The sequence below is a fragment of the Chrysemys picta genome, chromosome 3 (assembly GCF_011386835.1).
Source record: "Chrysemys picta bellii isolate R12L10 chromosome 3, ASM1138683v2, whole genome shotgun sequence".
Lineage (NCBI taxonomy): Eukaryota > Metazoa > Chordata > Testudines > Emydidae > Chrysemys > Chrysemys picta.
The window spans coordinates 209,227,155-209,248,389 of NC_088793.1; the positions used below are offsets into that span (position 1 = coordinate 209,227,155).

The window sequence follows — 21,235 nt, forward strand, 5'->3', positions numbered from 1 at the left end:
ACTAAGGCATCCAGCAGGGTCACTCCTTCCCATGTCCGCCCTGGGCCACATGGCTAGGGGACAGGGAGGGGCTGTGGTGGGTCCTGAACGTAGCTGCCAACAGCGGCCTTCGTGTGAGCTGTTGCTGTCTGAGCGGCCGGTAGCAGAGCTGGCTCAGCAGTTACCTGGGAGAGTCCAGGCTCACCAGGGCTGCAGGCAGCTACGGGGGGGTCATTGCATCCAGCCCAGTGTGGCAGAGACCAAGCCTTCTCCCCGGAGGCTGCTCAGTGCCTGTGTGAAACTAGCTGGTGGTCTCAAGTTAACGTCTTGAGGGCAAAAGTCCATGTTCCCCAAACCATCGTCATGACTGGTCCTTTCCCTGGCAGCCTCAGCAGACAGCCCAGCACTGAACAGGCCACAGTCAGCCCTGGGGCAGGTCTGGCCGGGCAGGGTTCAAGCAGACTAGTAGAGGAAAGCAGACTGGCTCTTGCACTTCAGCTGCCTTTGGTTGATTAGGCTGGTAGAAGTGGACACCAGTCACAGTCCCTCTCCTGGGAAGAGTGTGCATAGTTTTTCTGCTCCAGGGGGCATCCCATCCTGCCTATAGGGCACAGACCATAAGAATGGTCTGACTCATTATGGCTTCTGGCAGTCAGGGGCTGGGGACACCCAGAACATGGGGTTGAGTCCCTGACCATCTCTGCTAATAGCCACTGATGGACCTATCCTTCAGGAAGACATCCGATTTCTTTTTTGAACCTCGTTATAGTTTTGACCTTCACAACATCCCTGGCTGAGTACCACAGGTTGGCTGTGTATGGTGTGAAGAAATACTTCCTTTTTGTTTTGTTTTTAAATCTACTCCTATTAATTTCATTGGGTGACTCCTTGTTCTTGTGTTATGACAAGGAATAAATAACACTGACTTTCTCCACACCAATCATGATTTTATAGACCCCCCATCCTATCCCCCCCTTAGTCATCTTTTCCAAACAGAGCAGCACCAGTCTTTTTAATCTCTCCTCATAAGGAAGCTGTTCCATGCCCTTAATCTTTGGGGTTGCCTTTCTCTGTAGCTTTTCCAATTCTAATATCTCTTTTGAGATGGGGCACCGAGATCTACGTGCAGTAGTCAAGGTGTGGGCGTACCATGGATTTATATAGAGGCAATATATTTTCTGTCTTATTATCTATCCCTTTCCTAATGATTCCCAACATTGTTTGCTTTTTTTTTTTTTGACTACCACTGCACATTGAGTGGATGTTTTTAAGAGAACTACCACTCAAGAAAAATCTTGGCGTCATTGTGGATAACAGCTAATTTAGATACCATCATTTTGTATGTATAGTTGGCATTGTTTTCCAATGTGAATTACTTTGCTTTTACCTACATTTGAATTTAATCTGCCATTTTGTTATCCAGTCATTTGGTTTTATGAAATCATTCTGTAGCTCTTCACAGTCTGCTTTGGATTTAACTATTTTGAGTAGTTTTGTATCCTCTGCAAACATTGCCCCCTCACTGTTTGCCCCTTTTCCAGATCATCTATGAATATGTTGAACAGCACTGGTCCCAGTACAGACCCCTGGAACACCCCAATATTCACCTCTCTCCACTTTGAAAACTGACCATTTATTCCTACCCTTCATTTCCTATCTTTTAACCAGTTACTGATCCGTGAGAACCTTCTCTTTTACTCTTCCCTCATCTTCTCTTATCCTCCTTATGGTGACTCCAGACCTGGGGGGAAAGGTTGCCCTGCTTCTGTCTCTATTGATCCAGTGATGTGGACAAACCGGCATCGGTCTGCAGTGTGAGCTAGCACTAAATTTGTGGTAACAATGTGTATTACAAGACCAGTGTCACAGCAGGGTAGGCACAGCAGGGTAGGCACAGCTGGACCTCTATGTCTCCACCTGTAAGAGTGTAAATGCTGCTTTGTTACAGCTGTTGAATGGTGCTGTGCATTTTCAGCTGACCACTAGGGAAATAATTCCTTATGGAAAGCCTCTGCCTGGCCATTTGTCTCTTGCAAGAATAATGGACACACACTCTTGTGAGTTGCCTCTACGGCCAGGATACCCGTGTTCTAAAGTGCTCCGAGTACACTGTCACCAATGGGTTGTGAGCCCAATTGCAAAACTTCTTTTTTTTTTTTTTTTTTTTTTAAAAGGGGGTTTAAAGGCTGACACAAAACATTTGGATGGTTCTCTCTGGAGCTGGGGCAGGAGGGGAAAGAAGGAATGAAAAAGTGAAGCTGGCCTTTGCGAAAATGCAGCCTGGGAATGAGATCTGTTCCACAAAGCTCAGCCGTGTGGAATGGCTTAGAATCTAGAGAATACTTTCTTGGGTGGGTGCTAAGAGTTTCAGGTGCACAGAAAAAAGCAAATATAACAGTCAGAACTCAACAGGAATCCGAAAGGCCATGGGCACGTTGGCTCCACTTCCATAAGTGGACCTGCACAATGGGCCAGGCAGCGGGAGGGGGAGATTGCCTTAGGAACTTGGCTTGGAGATCTGTTTGGACTTTAAAGCTTCAGCCTGCAATGTACAATCGCCAGCACAATGGCATGGAAACAATCCAGGCCTAAGGGCAGAGGCAGCAGCATCTCTGCGTCCCCATCAGGCTCTCCTGGCGGCTCACTGTGCAGCACTCCCTGCTAGGCCCCTAGGCAGTTGGTCATTGCCAGGAAAGGGCGGGGGGAGCAGAGCATGGGGGTTTCCCACCAGTGAGCCAGGAAGGGGGCTGGAGAAACACTTGAACAGCTGTTTCTCCCCCCCCCCCCCTCGCCCAGCTCCCCTTCCCCAGGGTAGCGGAGGACAAGCATGAGCAAAGGTCTAGGGCTGGCTCTGCGTGGGGGATGGGAGAGGATGGTTTGTTCCAGCTCACGGTGAAAGCTTCCCACCGAGCAGCAGCCAGCGCAGGGCCAAGCAGGGCTCTAGGGAGGGGGACTGAGGGGCAGCTCTGTTCCAGCAGGCAGGGGAAAGGGAGGGCAAGACAGCATAGCTGGGAAGAGTCAGCTGGCATGGCACTTACCCCGTGGTGGGTTTCCAAAAGCTGGGCCTGTCCCAGCCACACCGGGAGTGTTAGTGGCTTGTGGCCGTGGCGGGGTTCATCTTACCACCTCAGGCGGCATCTGGGTCCCACAGCCCTGCTCCCATTCACGCCCAACCTCCTTGCCAAGCCCACGCTTTCCATACACAACAGCATGTCCTAGACCCCACCGCTCCCCATCTGCGGGGACTGCATCTTCAAGCTGGTGAAGTCAGACATACTTAGACTGCAACCCTTTCAGGGTAGGGCCTGTCTTTCACTTACATAGCGGGACCTGAGCATCAACCGCAGCCCTTCTGAGCTGCTGGCAAACGTGTAATTCAGAATGCAGGTCTGAGCATGGCTGCAGAGAGCGGGATGCGTGCGTGGTGTGACTGGCTGTGCACGGCAGGTGAAAGGAAGCGTGCTCTGATAGTGAAGAGCACGTTTGTGCATGACAAAGTTGGGTGATGGGGAGGCTAAAGGATGAGGTTAGTCTAGATGGAATCTCTGTTTAACTGGTGCTTTCTTTGATTTTTATTGATAGCATTGACAGGAAATGCAGTTGAGCAACTTTCAGTCCAAACTAACAAAGTTCTTTGTGTGGTTGAGAACTTTAGCTCTAGCGTGAAATTTTTTCACCCTGAGTATATTACTACTCCTCTTCTAGCCACAGTCCTCCCCACGTGGGATCAGCTTTTCGAGTCGTCCTCTTCTGTTCCAGTCCGTCTGGATGCAGTTCCTCGGAAACGCCACAGCTTATCTGATCCGTTAGCATGACACCCATCTATCTTGGCATGGGTCTCCCAACCCTTCTGGAAAGATCGATAGTAAACAGGGTGTTACCCTCCACTTCTAAGCTTAAGAGAAGGGCTGAGTCTCTGGTTACTGCTGTTGATTATTTGTACTGCTGTAGCACCGAGGAGCCCCAGACACTGGCTAGGTGCTGTACAAGAGATGGTCCATGTGATTGAGCTGGCCCCTCTGGGTTCAGTGAGTAACTGGAGAGCAAGAAAGACTGCAAAGAAGGAAGACTTATTTTGCAGTCACAATCGAGACAGTCTGTCCGTGTGACTCACTGTAGAAGCACATGTGCCCCATGCGCACAATATTCTCATGCACCTGGAGTGCCTGCGACCCTAGAACGGGATCCCCCTGGACAAATGCTCAAAGAAGAACCTTAATGAGAGTAGAATGTGCACGCAGGCCTCTGGTGGAGGGGAGCACAGGCTGCCGGCTGGTATGATGACTTGTCCTTCTAATCACTTCCCGAATATGGCTAGTTCTGCACAGGTCCCAGCCAAAGCACAGAGCTGGCTGGCATGGGCCTGGAGACCAACCTTTTCATTTTAAAAGTGCCCTCCATGTGGAAAAGGCCCCAAAGAGCCCCAGGCTGTTCTGACCCCTAAGGGAGGGGACCATGGGAAAAGGAAGCTAGGCCACTTTTGGCTCTGGGCAGGAGAGATTAGGCACTCTGCTATCCAAGCCTGATTGGGTTCAGACAGAGCTAGTGTAGCCAGAGCGAATCAGATACCAATAACATAGATTTGACTTTCCCAAAGTGGCTAAAGGATTGGGGGCGTGGGGAGGGGTTTTCTGATAATGGACCCAAAAGCTCTAGGGTCTAGTTTGGATCAGAGCCAATAAAGCACTTGGGCCACAGTGGATCCCCTCCCCCAGTTCTGCACAATCTCACATGGTATAATATTGGATTTATTTGCATTGCAGTATCACCCAAGGACCTAAACTGGGATTGGGGCCCTGTTATGAGAAGGATTGTGAATACTGTGGGTCCTGGTTTTGTCTGCTCTCTACAAACAATGCAAATATTAGTTTCAACCACTTGTTCCAACAGGCATGGGAAGAAGCTCCTGAAATGTAATAATAGTTTTGATCCTCTTTCAAAGTGTCCACCACATTTGCCCAGCTGGAGTCTCCAGGGAAGCTCCATGTTCTTTATTTGCAGCCATATCTAGAAAAATTAAAGATCCCTTTTGTACATAAACTGCTAAATAGAACTTCAGAAAGTGGTTCTGATGTAAACCCTTTGTTGCATCCATCTATTGAAGTATGGTTTAAAAAACCCAACCCTACATTGAAATGCTCCATGGAGCTCCAAAGTTGGAGTGATTTATTAATCTTCTGTAGTGGAATTTTATTGGGCAAAGCTACCTACGTTGGCCTCCTCTTAAGATTGTGGAGCTGTTCCAAAATGTGATGACTCTGCTGTTCTGTGTAACCCAAATCAGTGCCCTAAAGTGTTATATTGTCTCATCAACCATCTGCATTCTTCTCTTGCCAGGGGGATTTCACAATGACTGGTTCCTTCTTAAAAGGCTTTGAATAATTATGCATATGAAAGAATATCTGACTGGCCACAAAGAGAATCCACTGAACAAAACATCCACCTGCCTTTATTCTTTGCATGGAAACAACTGCTCCTGCAGTTAGATACTGACTTAGAGAGACAGTGTGGTCTGCCTGCTTATGTACAAAATATTTCCCTGGAGCTTATATGCTTAAAAACAAAACAAAACCTACTCTGGCGGTATCAATAGTAAACAAAGTTGGTGCTGAATCAATCTGTTATGACAGCACCTTTATCATGTGTCCCATTTATCTCTGACCTGCCCCAAAGAAGTGAGAGACCTATAAAATGACCAACTCACCTTTACTTGGAGCTCACAGTCTAGCTCGCTAAGAAAAAATATATATCAAAGGGGAAACATCATCTTTCCAAGTGATATGTAATCAAATAGACCCTATATTCTCCTTTATGACCACTCTTTTTTCTCTCCCTCCCCCCCCAAAAAAAATGTTTTCTACAAACAGCCTGAAACATTACTGAGGATTTCTACTGCTTAACCATAAACCATTCCCATGGGGCATAAAAAGACTAAAGCGTGCCACAAATCACTTGTATCAAAACAGCGCTTTCCCTGAGTTTGCAACCCCGAAGAATTTTATCTGCTTCTAGAATAGTAGGAGCTCTTTGTAGCACCATCCTGTCTAACCTAAGCAATTCTAGTCTTTTTCAATCTCTTGCCAAATGGAAGCTTTTCCATAGTCGTCACATTACCATTGTAGTCACCCATTTCTGAACTCACTGTTTCTGCTGTCTCCCTCTTCTAATTAAGCTAAACACAGCATTCGAGGTGAGGTAATTCCATTGATGTGTATAGTAGCATTAGAATCTCTTTCCGTATTTCTATTTCCTTCCCTAGACATTCTTGCATCTGTATTGATGGATGCTGCAAACTGAGCAGAGGACTTTACCGCTTTGTCTTTGTGACATCCAGGTTTCTTTCCTGAGTGGATGCAGTAATTTAGAACTTGGTGAAGGATACGTGTGATGTTGCACTCTGTTTGTTGAAATATAAATATGACCTATCTAGCATAAAGCATATTCCGTTATGCCATGTAACACATCTTTGCAAAGGTTATGATCTATTGAATATATTCATCCTATTTGTATGCATGTATCATTTTTATATCTGAAGCTATGAGTGTTGGCTCTATGCTTGTATTTGAAGTGTTTGCTGTAGGAAACACATGAGGGAGGTTTGGCTAACGTATTGTGAAGGGACAATGGAAGTAATTAACAATGGACTTTGGGAGACGCTGATCCACATCTGTGCTTTCCTGGGAAAGTTCAAACTAACATGTAAACAATGGCGTCGGCCTGCAGAAAGCGGAATCATTCATGGACATGTGACTTGCCCATGTGGCTGCAAACTCCATCTTGTTGCTGTGATTTTGCACAGAAGAACAAAGGGTTTTCCACCCACAAGAGAATATAAAAGGCCCTGGAAGCCTCGCCATTTTGTCTCTTCAGCTGGCTTAAGAGATGGCCTCTCCACCCCAAAGAGATGCCTGAAAGAAACTGAAACAAAACTGTAACCATGGGGGTGTGAGTGATTGCTGGACCCAGGCCATAAACTACAACATTGGTCTGAAAAGGATTGTACTTGAGATAACAGCTAGGGTGAGAAGTTAGTATTTGTAACTAGATCCTTAGTGAGTTAAGTTAGACTTGCGTGTTTTGCTTTATTTTGCTTGGTAACTTACTTTGCTCTGTCTGATATTACTTGAAACTACTTAAATCCCACTTTTTTATACTTAATAAAATCACTTTTGTTTATTAATAAACCTAGAGTAAGTGATTGATTAATACCTGGGGGAGCAAACAGCTGTGCATCTCTCTATCTGTGTTAGAGGGTGGACAATTTGAGGTTTACCCCGTATAAGCTTTATACAGAGTAAAACGGATGTATTTGTGGCTTAGGCTCCCAGAAAGACTGAATACTGGGTGCTGGGAAAGTTGCTGTTAATTGAGAAGCCCCTGGGCTAAGTGAATTTTAGTTTCTGTGAACTGCAAGGGGGCATGGCACGACCTCTTGGTCTGTGCTGGAGCTGACTGGTGTCTAGCCCAGCAAGACGGGAGTGGAGAGAAGCCTCTTCTGGCGGGGGGGGGGGGGGGGGGTTGTTCTCAGTGGTATCCCAGCACATCTAGTGACAGTCTTGAGGGCGTTTGTGACCCAACCTGTCACAGTATGCATAGTTCAAATGACTTCTTCCAGAGCGCATTGCCTGGGGAGGCTGTGAAATCTGCATGGTTGGAGGTTTGTAAGAACAGGTTAGACAAATGCCTGTCAGGGATGGGCTAGGTTGACTTGGTCTGGCCTCAGAGCAGGGGCTGGACTCTCCTGGGCCCTTCCAGACCTATATTTCTATGATTACCTTACAATTATCAGCCCTGACTGCCATCTGCCATTCTGCTGCCCATTCGCCTTGCATGGTTAGGTCCCTCTGAAGCTCCTCAAAGTCTTCTCCAATCTTCAGTAACCTAAATAATTTTGACCCATCTGCCGATTTTTGCCATCCTCTTTTCCAGACCATCAATGAATGTTAGACACCCTCAGTCCTTGTCGCTGCTCCGTGTGCCTGCACTCGGACTGGCAGAGACCGGTCCAGTTCTGTGAATGGAATGACTGCTGAGGATCAGGTGTTGGAGCCCTGAATGAGGCCCCTAAGCAACCCTCTCTTGGATGACCATGGGAGGTGTAGTTTCCAACTCGGGCAGATGTCTCGGCTCTAGAGCGAGCACCTACCAACAGCAGTGTGGCTGCAGCAGCATGGGAGGCAGCTTGGGCTAGTTGCCCACCTACAAACCTGCCCAACCCCATGGCGCATACTTGGGTGGCTAGTCTGAGCCGCAGCTGCCATCCGACTATTTTCAGGCACTAGCTCGAGCAGAGCTAGGGCTCATTCATCTACCTGAGCTGGGAATTACTCCTCCAACTGCTGTGCAGCCCTATGCCTAGTGCCTTGGAACGTATGAAGGGGGCGGAAAAGCCTCTGCAGGACTTTGCCAGGTGTGCAGGAGGGAGCACTACTTTAATATGGAAAGTGAGTAGGAGAGTCTCCCTCCTGGATACACATTCAGTGTTCTTCCGCCAGGGAAGGTGCAAAGATGAATGATGTTGTGGCTTATTACTGAGGCAGTAGCATGTGATCATATCATTAAAGACTTTGTCATGAGATGTATGCATGAGGGTCAGAGTTAAGATTAAACATGCAACTTCAGTGTTTCTTAATTCAATTGGTCCACTGAGACCCCTTAATATTTTCTTAATGTAGATTTCTTTTTTTGGGGTGTGGAATGGAATCTTGGATTGAATGATTATGGTGGCAGTCTCGATAGGTTTTACGTGTACTTATTTTGCAGTAGTAAATATTGAACAGAGTTGGTTAAAATGCAGAAAAATTTTGGAGGGGGATTTCTTTGTTTATACATTGACTTTCAAGAAACTATTTCATCCTAATTTTGAAACTGGAAACAATTTCTGCTTGCTGTTCTGTAGTATGTGTTAACATAAAATGGAAGTAGATTTTCAACAATGAGAATTACTTCAGAAATAGCATTAACCATTAACATGTACATAGGTTCAGAAGCTAGCCTCATCCTACTATTATAGCAATTCCCCTTTGCGTAAATCACTTATGCATGGTGAATCTGCAAGCAGTGGGATTTAATTGTGACATTTACAGTTCAGACATGTTATATAATTGTTTTTGATAAATGTAATTAACTAGATTTTTTTTTAAATGCAGTACATAAATAAGACATCAATCAAATACTTTATCTTTATTTGACTTGAGTAACGCTTCTTACTTTTGTATCTGCAGGTAGGAAGACATTTGGAAGCTGGTCAGACAAAGCTATCATGTTGAGGTTAAGTCATTCACCCGCCTTTCCTGAAGGTTTTCACCTTTTAAGTATTGTGGCACTCTTGCTATTCCATGTGGACAAAGCATATGCAGAAAGTCCAACAGACACGTCAAAGAACGCTACATGTACTGGTACATATATTTGCAAACCAGGTGTGATTTTACCTATCTGGGAGCCCCAAGACCCTTCATTTGGTGATAAAATTGCTAGAGCTACTGTCTATTTTGTGGCCATGGTCTACATGTTCCTAGGTGTATCCATCATAGCTGACCGCTTCATGTCCTCAATAGAAGTCATTACGTCCCAAGAGAGAGAGATAACTATCAAGAAGCCCAATGGTGAGACCAGCAAAACCACAGTGAGGATTTGGAACGAGACTGTGTCCAACCTAACGTTGATGGCTTTGGGTTCTTCAGCCCCTGAGATTCTACTTTCTGTTATTGAAGTATGTGGTCATGGTTTCACTGCAGGGGATCTCGGACCGAGCACCATTGTAGGCAGTGCCGCCTTCAACATGTTCATCATTATAGCCATATGCGTCTATGTGGTTCCGGATGGAGAAATAAGGAAGATTAAGCATCTACGAGTGTTTTTTGTGACGGCAGCTTGGAGCATCTTTGCCTACACTTGGCTTTACCTTATTTTATCGGTCATATCACCCGGTGTTGTGGAGGTCTGGGAAAGCTTGCTCACTTTCTTCTTCTTTCCCATTTGTGTGGTGTTTGCGTGGGTAGCCGACCGAAGGCTTTTATTTTACAAGTATGTCTACAAGAAGTACAGGGCTGGCAAACAGCGAGGCATGATCATTGAACATGAGGGTGACAGGCCATCATCCAAAGCTGACATTGAAATGGACGGCAAAGTGGTTAACTCCCATGTGGAGAACTTCTTAGATGGCACCCTGGTTCTGGAGGCAGATGAGAAGGATCAAGATGATGAGGAAGCAAGGAGGGACATGGCTAGAATCCTGAAGGAGCTGAAGCAGAAGCACCCCGACAAAGAAATGGAACAGCTGATAGAACTAGCTAACTACCAGGTTCTGAGCCAACAGCAAAAGAGCCGAGCCTTTTATCGCATTCAGGCTACTCGGCTAATGACGGGTGCTGGCAACATTTTGAAGAGACATGCTGCGGATCAGGCACGGAAAGCTGTCAGCATGCATGAGGTCAACTGTGAAGTGGTGGAAAATGATCCCGTCAGTAAGATCTACTTTGAGCAGAACACCTACCAGTGTCTCGAGAACTGCGGCACAGTAGCTTTGACCATTGTTCGCCGAGGCGGTGACTTGACCCATGTCGTTCACGTTGACTTCAGAACAGAAGACGGCACAGCCAATGCAGGGTCTGATTATGAGTTTACCGAAGGGACTGTGGTCTTCAAGCCTGGCGAGACACAGAAGGAAATCCGGGTTGGCATAATTGACGACGATATCTTTGAGGAGGATGAGAACTTCCTCGTTCACCTCAGCAATGTGCAAGTGAGCACTGAAGCGTTGGATGAAGGAATTCTGAAGGCTAACCACATCGCAACACTTGCCTGCCTGGGATCGCCCTCCACTGCCACCGTTACCATCTTTGATGATGATCATGCTGGCATCTTTACCTTCGAGGAGCCGGTCACTCATGTGAGCGAGAGCATTGGAACCATGGAAGTGAAAGTGCTGAGAACGTCCGGCGCTCGAGGAAATGTTGTTGTGCCCTACAAAACCATCGAAGGCTCAGCCAGAGGGGGCGGAGAGGACTTTGAGGATACTTGTGGAGAGCTTGAATTCCAGAACGACGAGATTGTGTAAGTACCTCCTTTTTTTAACATCTTACCAGTGCAAAATGAACAAATGGGGTTTATCATGCCAGACAGAATACTCCATTCCAAACGCATGCCATTGTGCTACTGCTCCTATTGCCAGAGATCCTGAATGGCCTCGTGCACTGCTCCCACCCCCAACAAACCCCAGATAGAGCAGAAGTACAGCAAAAACCCAGCACGAGCATGCCAGGCGGTGGAGCCTTCATGCAGGAGACTTTGTACGCCTGCGTGCTAGAGTGGAGCTGTGTGTGGGGGTGGTTAACAAATCAGGATGTAAACAATAGGTAGCCAAGCAGAGAAGACCACATGGAGGGGGGCAGCGGGCGGCTGTGGCCATTACCCCATTGTGGCAGTGGGCCGATGTTATGAGAGTCTGAAGCATGCATAGTGTGGTATCCGCCCCAACTGAGTGTGAATGTCTCGAGCCAAGCCCAGTCTTTTCACTAATGCTTTACACCAGTTCACAGGTTTGCTCCTGCCATTCACTTTGGAAAATGTCTTTAGTGGCTCCTTGTTCAAAACACTGCAGACCTAGGTTGCTGTTGGCATCAGTGACATCATGAAAGATGTCTGTCCTGGGCCTTAAGTAAACTTTTCCAGGGGGGGAAGTGGTGACGTGAACGATAAGCCAGCAGCCAGGTTTGATGGATTGCAAATGCAGAAGTGGTTAGGGGAAAATGGTGCGGCTAAGCATTGCCTGGTGAGCTGGACTAAGGAAAAATCACACCTGACTTGGCATATTTATTGTGTTGTGTGGAGAATGTAAATCCTCAATGCTACAGTGGGGAAATTTTATCCTGAAATATGCCTCAAAGAGAGCGGGAACCTCTCCCCTGTATTGTGCCTTGCCCCTCCCAGGGACACAGAAAGGACACAAAACCTGATCAACTTCAACCGTAGGCTCTTTCCAAAGCAAATGCCATAGACTTAAGCCAGTCCACTACGAACAATAGTCTGTCGCAAAAAATCACTGTAGACTTTGGAGTGGTTCCCGACAGGGCAGTGCCTACCTAGGGGCATCTGGGAGGTTGGCTAGAACGTCCCATTCAATCCATACTACTCATTTTGGTAGGACACCAGGCACCCCCAATACAAACTGATGGAGTGTGCCTTTTGTTTCTTGCGTTATTTATAGCTGCTCTGAAGGTACAGAAGCCAAATGATTTATAAAAGATTTTTTTTGAAGGGTATTAAGTTTTATGCCAGGTGCCAGACTTGCAGCCTAAGGGACAAAAATCAGGATTTTTAGCATTTTCTTTCGTTTGTTTGAAAATTTCACACAAACCTATTTTGGCCAGGGGATTGTTTGAACTCTGTTCTTTGTGTTCAAGCCTGTTCTGTGATTGGTCACCTCAGTATTATTTTTGTTCTCTGATTGTCGGAGTGCAGCTGTAATAACCAGGGGGAATGCTTGATCGAGTGACTAGGCCTTTGATTTTTCTCCAGGAGAGCCAGGGAGATGTCTGTGGAGACGGGATGAACTAGGTTAGTAGAATGAAGGAATTTTGGGAACCGTTTAAACCAGGCCACTTTAATAGCAAACATTAGTGCCAGCAAAACCAGGCTACTGCTGCCACATCCTAGGCCGGGGGTGGGTGTAGAGTTTATTTCCTCTTGACACAGTCACACACAGTAATTGTGAAGTGTGTGAGATCATGTGGTCCCAGCCATCAAGTTTGTGGCCAGATCCTTGTCTGGTTTATTAGATTTGCTCTGAGCCAGGGCTCTGGTAGGGGCTTCGTGCTGCCCTTGTTGTGAAGGGTGTGGTCATGTATCTTTATCCATCTTGTTAGCTGCATTAGTGCCTGGCTTCTGCTGTGGGATTTGGAGAAGGCAATCCTTGGGGTGCTGTCCTGGGAAGCATGATATTTTGTACCCACCAGCTGCATTGATGGAATGCGCCGGCTCCGAGTGACTGTCCCCTGACTCTATTCACCACTTATCGTCCGCTCGCAGCCACTGCGGCTGGAGTTCTGGATGCTCACGCAGTGATGATCCCTCTGACCTCTGACAATCAGATGTCTAAGGATGCGCTCAGGGGCTAGAACTACAAGGGGCTGCATGTGTTGCAATGCTCAGCCCTGCAACGCCTTCGGCACCCTGCTGCACTGTGGAACTCGCAGCCCCAAGTTGGGGGCCCAAGCTCCCTGTGCAGTGGGGAGAGTTAGGCCCCTAAGAATGGGATTGACAGACCCCCTCCAAGCTGAGCAGGGAGCTGCTGAAACTAGGCAGTGCACAACACTGCGCGGTGAGTCCTCTCCTGGAGTTAGTTCATACCTGTCTCCCAGAAACCAGAGAGAGAGCGTTTCCTCCCCCCCTTATAGCCAATAGCCTAGTGGGTAGGAGCACTCCTCTGTGACTTCAGAGACCTCCTTCAATTGCCCCCTCTGCCTGACTTAGAGTAGGGACTCGAACTCAGGTCTGCTGCATCCCTGGCGAGCGCCCTGTCACCAGGCTGTTGAGGGAGCCACGCTCAATCTTGCCTGCTGAAGCTGCTCTGATTTGTCTACATAATTCATTGTTTGTGCTGGTGCAAGAGAGAGACTCCATAGCCCAGTGGTCAGGGCGGCCCCCCTTGCCTGTGAGAAGAGTTACCTTCAAGTCCCTGCCCCCAGAAATACTGACTTGTACAAAGGGAACTGCACCATTGAGAGAATGACAAAGCCTCGCACCAGAATGGCCTGCAGGTGGTGAGGGCACTCAGCTGGGAGGTGAGACCTGTTTCAAGCCCCTACCCCAGGCCCCACAGGCAAGGTAGGAAGGAATATGCCTAGTTTGAGAGCCCCACTGGAGCTAGGGGACGAGTGAGGGCACCAGGCAGCATCTGGGCTTATGTGGCTTTGTGTGTGCCTGGTAGCAGAAACTTAGGCACCTATAGGGTTAGGTAGCAGCTGAACTGCTGTTTTAGGATGGCCGCCTAAATGTTGGGTACCCAAATGCCTCGTTAGGCGCCCAACTCCTTTTGTGCATCTTTCCCAGGGGGCCTAAAATTCAGACTCCCCCTGTTTGAAAAATGTGCCCTGATCAAAATAAATGGCAATTTCAACAGAATGTGCTGGTGGTGGGTGTGAAGCCTGTTGATGGAGTCAGTCCGTTTGGTAGGTTCTCGGGGTAGGTGTAATTACAGCGATAGAGAGTAATATACCCATACAGCAAATCTGACCTGATTAGATTAGGAGATGTCCCACTGGTGGCGATGAGATCTCACCTGACACTGCTTCCTTGGCCTTGCTGAGGGTCCAGGATGCCACACTAGATGCTATTGATCAGTATAAGACAGGAGTGAGACGCAGAGCCAGATAAGATGGATAAATCTGACAGACAGCTAGATGGAGAGAAACAAGATGTAAGAAGTGCATCGAAATGGCTAACATCAGCCTGTTGGCTGTAGCCAAGGAGTGTCTGGGTGCTCGGCTCATCTGGAAATGAGGCCCTGGTGTCTGATGCACAACACCCTTCTCTCTTCTCTCTCTTCCCCCCCCCCCCCCCCCCCGGCCCATGTAAATTTCGGTTTGCTCACCATATCTAGAGAGGCTCCTCCATGTGTTGGTGTCCCTTCCCTGGTGGTGTGTGCGAAATCAGCATGGTACCAAGTTAAAAACTGTTCCTCTCATGGGCATTAATATGGATTTCACTGTAGTGGTGGCAAAACAAGGCCCCTGGTGCTGAACTGACTCCTCACGTGAGAACAATGCTGAGCACCGCAATGGCAGCGCTGCATAGGGAACACCTAAAGTAATGCTGTTTGTTTTACTCTGCGTTGCCAGCGTCCCTCTTGTGGATAAGCCACAGAGAGACACGGGCTCTAACGGGAGCAAGTTAGCAAACAGAAGAAAGTAGCATCTAAACATATGTTGGAAGGGGTTAGGGTGACCGGATCAGGGAAAGCAAATATTGGGACACATGGGGGGTGTGGGGGGTGCCCACCAGCAGAGCAAAAAATTAGGAAAAAAATCCAAGTCAGTCCCCGCTGACGGAGTGTCCAAAAAAAAAAAAGCGCTGCCGGTGGGATATCGGGACAATTTGCATCCCGACCAATGATCGGTCGGGACATGGGACACACCCTGATTTTATCGGGACGTCTGGTCACCCTAGAAGGGGTACGGTACAATGGTGCTGGAGCAACTTGTATAGTGGGGGTGTTGAGAACCATTGAACCAATCTGTAAACCCTGTATATGATGGAAACTGCTCCCCTACTTCCAGCACCTATTGTAGGGTATGTAGGAATTGGTAACTATTTCCATGCTAAATCATCCTGATCTACATGGGAAATGTATATTTGTAAAATGCACATGATAATGGAGGCCATTTCACATGGACTTGTCAACACAGAGGCTCAGTGCACGGCAAGCTGGGGTTAAATCTACAGAGCACTAGCCTGTTGCACGCTGACAGGCTGTGTGGACCCTGCTAGTGTGCACTGACAGTTCCATAGTGTATTTAGTGCACACTAGCAGGGGTCACACGGTGAGTTAGTGAATGGCAGGTGAGTACAGTGTAAATTTACTCCCCAGCTTGCTGCTCTGCGTCTCAATATGGACAAGCCCAAGTGTTGCTGTGAAGCACCAAAGCCGCCCTTTGGAAGAAAGCGTAACTGAACGCACTCTGAGAAAGGAAAGGGTTCAGTAGCTGTTGTCCTCAGGAAGCGGACTCCAGCCTTATCTTGCATCACAACAAAAGATTAAAGCTGCCTTGTTAACTGTTCTAAGAACATCAACTAGTAGTAAGTTGTAGGCAGTGTTGCTATAGCCCTGTTGGTCCCAGGATATTAGAGAAGGTTGGGGAGGAAATATCTTTTATTGAACCAGTGTCTGTCGGTGAGAGACAAGTGTTCAAGCCACACAGAGCTCGGTTTTGGGTCAGTTTAGTGTAAGCTTGAAAGCTCTCTTCCCCTCTCCCTCACCTTCTCTCTCTCATACTAAAATATGCAGTCAGGATCTGATCCTGTCCACCTGTCTGTCCATATGAATTGCCATAACACAACAGACCATGGTCCATCTAGTTAATGTTGTCTTTGTTGGCATCCAATGTCTGGTGATTCAGAAGATACCAAACATAGCTGTTCATTTAGTCTACTTTGTATGGAAATATCTTCACCTACCACAGACGATGAGATCATCTTATGCCCTGAAGCATGGGGATTGACATCGCCACTAAATTTGGCTGCAAAGTTACACAGAAATGGAGATGTTCTGTGGTGGTACTTTCTCCATAATTGAAAGAGCTCTGTTTAAAAATCTTATTTTTGAAACCCTGACCCCAAGCCTTGGAATCGGAAAGAGATACGGAATTAATTTTTGTGATCAGTAAGATATTAGTTGGGCAGACGATTGTTTCATCAGACTGAAAGAGATGCTGTACATAGATGTCTGCATAACCGGGCAGACTCTCATTTCATATCAGGCTTCTTAATGCATCCTGGGCCTTAGGAATTGCCAGATCTAGTCCTATAATGTTGGATAATATTGTGTATTTAGATTTATAACAGTCCTATAAAAACATACCTCTCGCAGGCTCTAAGAGTGGCATTTTGGACCTAATGAGATCAATTCAGCCGTGTTTTGTGCATATCTTAATGCACATCACAGCAGATACATATCTAGCAGTCAGATGCCAGGACGCACACAACCAGCTAAACCCAGCATTTGAGAGTGCGCCACTTCTTCCCAGACATCAGACCCCAGGTATGTCTTGCCAAAAGCCTCAGTAAATGTATACAAGCTTTGCAGTGTATCCTGAAGAACAAGTATGGGCAGTGTCGGACCAGGTGGCATTGTGTGCGTTTATATTTGCTAAAAGTGGGTTTTTTGTGTGGGAAGTATTTCTAAAGAGATAAAGTACAGGATGAGTCCACCCCGGCTAGCATCGTGCCTCTGACACCTTCCCCCCCTCCCCCCAATCAAAATGCTTAAAGGGTAAGATTTGAGTTGATGGACATTGAATCCTGTTGAGTGATACACACCACTGTGTTTTAGGTGTTTCTCAGTGGCAGTTGGGATTGGTATCTAAGTAAAATAAACTCCAGGCATTTCTGCAAAGGGATTTGCTTTGCAATTTCAGTTTTCTGTGTATATAAAACCAGAATCTTTCAAGATTGAGTGAAAAACCCACCTGTTTTACGATGAAAGGACAAAGTGCCACCAGAGGCTAAAATGATCAAGTGTCCAGAGAACCGTTTGTGGCTTTCTGGATGCAGGCTCCTGGATTTCCCTCCAATGCATTGTTATAAGCAGAAGGAACCAGTTCTCGCAGCTGGAGCTGTATTTTGTTCTACCTGGAACTGATCACTTCTAGAGGGCTCTGGAGTTGGAGGGAACAAGTCTTTCTATAGACTCTCTGCAACAGGCAGCAGATGGAATTTGCTGCTCTTTCATAAAGGGTTAAATTCTTCCGAGGCACGAAAGGGGCCTGAAACAGGGGTTGAGGTTGAGAAGCTCTGTAGGGGGTGCCTCCTTATTTGCTATAGGTAGCAGAAGGCATCTCTGTGCTAGCCACATGTAGGCTGGGGCAGAGAAAGATGTAGGCCATGGATAAGCAGTTATGCAGTTCAAATGGCCCAAAACACTAGGCAAGAGATGCAGAGGCTGGAAATACTCCGGCTCATCGGCTGGCACTGCAGCCATGGAATACAATGGACACTGTTGCAACCTGCAGAGAACCATTGTGGGCCTGGTTTCTAAAACAGTGTGTGCATAACTGCACACCTACTTTGCATGTCTGATCACTGACTATGTTCAGCCAGACACAGCTGGCCAGTTACTTGTGACATTACCTGATCGACAGCTGCAGTTACCTGATTTGTGCAAGCATGTTGAGACATGTTCTCAAGTGCCATTCTCCCATTCCTGACCTGCATGCCACTTACTGTCAGCACCTAGACTACTAACATGTAAATCAGGATGAAGAGACCTAGGGTTTGATCCTGCCGCCCTTACTCCCTGTGTAAGCCCAGTCAGAGCACCGGTGTGACTGATGGATAGATGGGCTCCATATCTGCATCCAGCACTGCATTCCTTTCCCTACTTTTAAGGGCACAGGCTTAATTTGTGCTGTTTGCCGCAATGAACCATTATATGTGTGCATGTGAGAGCGAGACCTGACTAGATTGTGTCTCCCGATTGGATTGCAGATAGGAAGGTTATCAGCCAAAGCAGGTTGTATCAAAGGATAATAGGAGTGGGGTGGGGGGAGGGAAGAGAAATGGTTAGTTCTAGTTGCTTCCCTATTAAGAATTGACACAGTTTTTGTCCTTGACAAACTGTTTCCTTATTTGTAATGAGCTGTTGTTGGCAATTTACCACTGCCAGCTGCATCTCAGTGGTTGATTAAGGGAACTTGGAGCTCAGATATGTAATAACTCTCTAAAAGCCATGTGAGAACTAGTTATTAGCTTCATCAGGGTCTGTGTACACATCCGCTGTGCTCCCTTATGAAAAGCGACCCATTAAATGTATTGTAGTAATTCCTGAAACACAGGACCCATTCTGGTTTACATATTAAAGCGATCCTGCAACACCCTCAGGGGTTCTGTGTAACTCACCCGCAGGGCTTCCTCTCATTGTGCAGAGCCCTGGCACCTGCTGGGGCAGCCCTGCCCCCACCCCCCAAGGCATGCAGGGGAGAGACTCGGCCTTTTTGGGGTGTAGCTTCTTTCCACTCTGCAGCCAGAGTCTGCAGTACTGGCAGGAGCATGCTGGGTAGAGCTGTGGCTCTCCCTAGTCTCTGCCCTTCCCCACACACTTCCTGCACAGGGGGAGCATCTGGCACAGGCCCTGTGCTCCCCTTCGGCACCCGCAGCTAGGATCTGGGCAGCCCAGCATGGCCTCACTGCTACATATGACCTCTGAAGACGGAAGCCCTCTTTCCAGCCACAGAACATGGGCCTTATCCACGGAGGTACTTGAGTGCCGAGCAGGAGCGCTGCCAGCTTTTCTGCCGCCCTAGGCGCCAAAAGGTCCCGCCCTGAAATGCCGCCCCCCACAGAGGCGGCGGAAGGTCCTGCTGCCAAAATACCGCCATGGTCGCTGCCCCCCAAATTGTAGCGACTGCCTAGGTCACCTAATGGGTTGCGCTGGCCCTGGTGCCGAGCCATTAGCCTGCTCCTGATGGACAGAAGGTCACAGCTTCAGCCTGCACTGATTGTGTCACTAAAGCTACTGTCGTGTACAAGGTGGATCAGGGATGGTCTAGACAGTATTTGATCCTGCCATGAGGGCAGGGGATTGGACTCGATGACCTCTCGAGGTCCCTTCCAGTCCTAGAATCTATGAATGTATAAAAAGCTGACTGCTGATCAGAGTGTCTGCACAAGAGAGCTGTTCAGATCAGCAGCGAAACATCTGCTGCTGTCAGAGCCATGCACAGGGAGGGGAGACTAAACAAAAGAGCCAAGTGGCGGAGTCAGCACCAGATCCTCCTCCAAGAGGCGAGTCTCAGCCAGGAGATGGGTTTGCCTCAAAAGAATACAAGAAGGTCACCTTGCCCTTTGCAAGAGGAGCAGAGAGGCAGAGGGGACAGGTGTGCTTCCTGTGGCCAGGCCTTTTCTACATGCTCCCAGCAGCTCTGCTTCTTCCACAGACCATGAGCCCAGATTCACCAGGAGGTTGCAAGTGACTTTCCTTGCACCAGTGTGGCCAAGCAGATGACTGGTCCCCTCCCCTCCACCCCCATCCTCAGAAAGGAAAGGAGTCCAGCCTTCAGACTTCCCACAAGAAGAGATCTTCGCAGTCTCGTTCTGCTCAACAATTTTGCATCTCCATGTGGTCAAACATGGCTCTTGATTGGGAAAACTTGATTAAAAAGGGGCCTTCAAAGCAGAATACCCGGAGCAGCCAAAGAATTGCCAGGCTACCAAACTGGGCCTCTGGGGCATGCACCGATCACACTCCACCTGGGATACAGGGGTCACTTGTGTCTTCTCCTTTGTCCAGACTGGGATATTGTGCAGGTTCAGTGTCCCTTCTGTTAAGCGAAGGGTCTCAAATCTCAATACAGGAAGGAATTGGCCTCGGTACCTCGCACCCCGGTTTATAGGAGATCTCAAATTAACGTTGCCCTACTCGGAAGCTTGGCCTAGTCCTTGCGGAACATCTTTGAAGCCAGGAGCTCTGTCCCTGTGCGTCCCCTCTCTTAGAGGGTCCATCGCCTCGGCCAGGCCAGACCATCCATCTGGGACTTGGGAGCATTCATGTAAAACATGCACAAAAGGAGAGAGATGGAACTGGGGGCACATGTCTCGTTGATTTACAGCCCAAAGGCCCAACTGCAAAGAGTCCAGCTCCTTGCATGGGAAAGGAATCTGAATGCAGAATCCTTGACATGGCAGCTGGAAGAGGTTTATTTGGCCATCTTGTCTGTTCCACTCCCAATTCTCCATTGTTCCCTACAGTCAGTCCTTCAAGACTTGGCCAGTTTAGGGTTGAAGGTGCTGGGGCTTCCAGCGCTTTCTTGGAAGGTCAAACAAACCTCCAGTCTGACGAACTTCATAGTCAGGAAATTCACACTAAATATCCCTCTGCTCCTCACATGCGTCCCTTGGACCACTCTCACCTTCCTCTCCTCCCCTGATATTTGCACCTGGCACCCCATTACGTTTTGAATGTACATGCACTCGCAGAACAAAGCACGTCAGCCTTCGACTCCTCTGCCATTCATTCTCTCTCTGAGAGACAAAACACTTGCCTTCCTGTCACTTCTACTGCACTGTTCCTTCAGGGCTCAGTCCACACCTCAGCAGCCAGCCAGGGTCGCTTGTTGGATGCAGGGTAGGAGCCTAGCAGGGTTGGTTCCCCAAGGCCACAGAACCTCTCTGCCAGGGAGGGGTGAAGAACAAACGGACTCGTGTTTCGGCAACTTGGGCCTGGAATTAGACCGAGATGGATGGCTCTTTCATCCTGCTGAGCTTCCTTCTTGTTAACAAGTGTTACTTGCTGCAACAACAACAAAATCATCAGGCTGACAACTCGGAGTGGCAATAAATTGATCCACGAAAGTGCTCATCGGCCCTGAAACTTCACTTGCAGGCTGTAGCCTGAAGGAGCTAATGGCTAAGCTGTCCAGCCCACCTGTCCGTGCCCTAAGTGAATGGTTCCAGCAAAGCTTGCAAGGCAAATTAAACCTACCAGCAGTTCCCTTTGCAGGCTCATTTCCAGTTCTCTCTGGTTCAGGCTGCTCTCGTATTG

The 21,235-nt window shown here is 47.9% G+C and overlaps 1 protein-coding gene across 23 annotated transcripts in view; it reads left to right on the forward strand.

Annotated features, from left to right (window-relative positions):
* SLC8A1 (solute carrier family 8 member A1) overlaps positions 1–21,235 on the forward strand; it is a 339,712-nt gene that overhangs the window by 36,258 nt on the left and 282,219 nt on the right. For all 23 annotated transcript variants that reach the window (XM_042852699.2, XM_065590900.1, XM_065590904.1 and 20 more), the window contains exon 2: positions 9,204–11,034. In XM_042852699.2, the coding sequence (XP_042708633.2) occupies positions 9,242–11,034 (1,793 nt within the window). In that variant the 5' untranslated portion in view covers positions 9,204–9,241. The remainder of the gene's footprint in view (positions 1–9,203; positions 11,035–21,235) is intronic.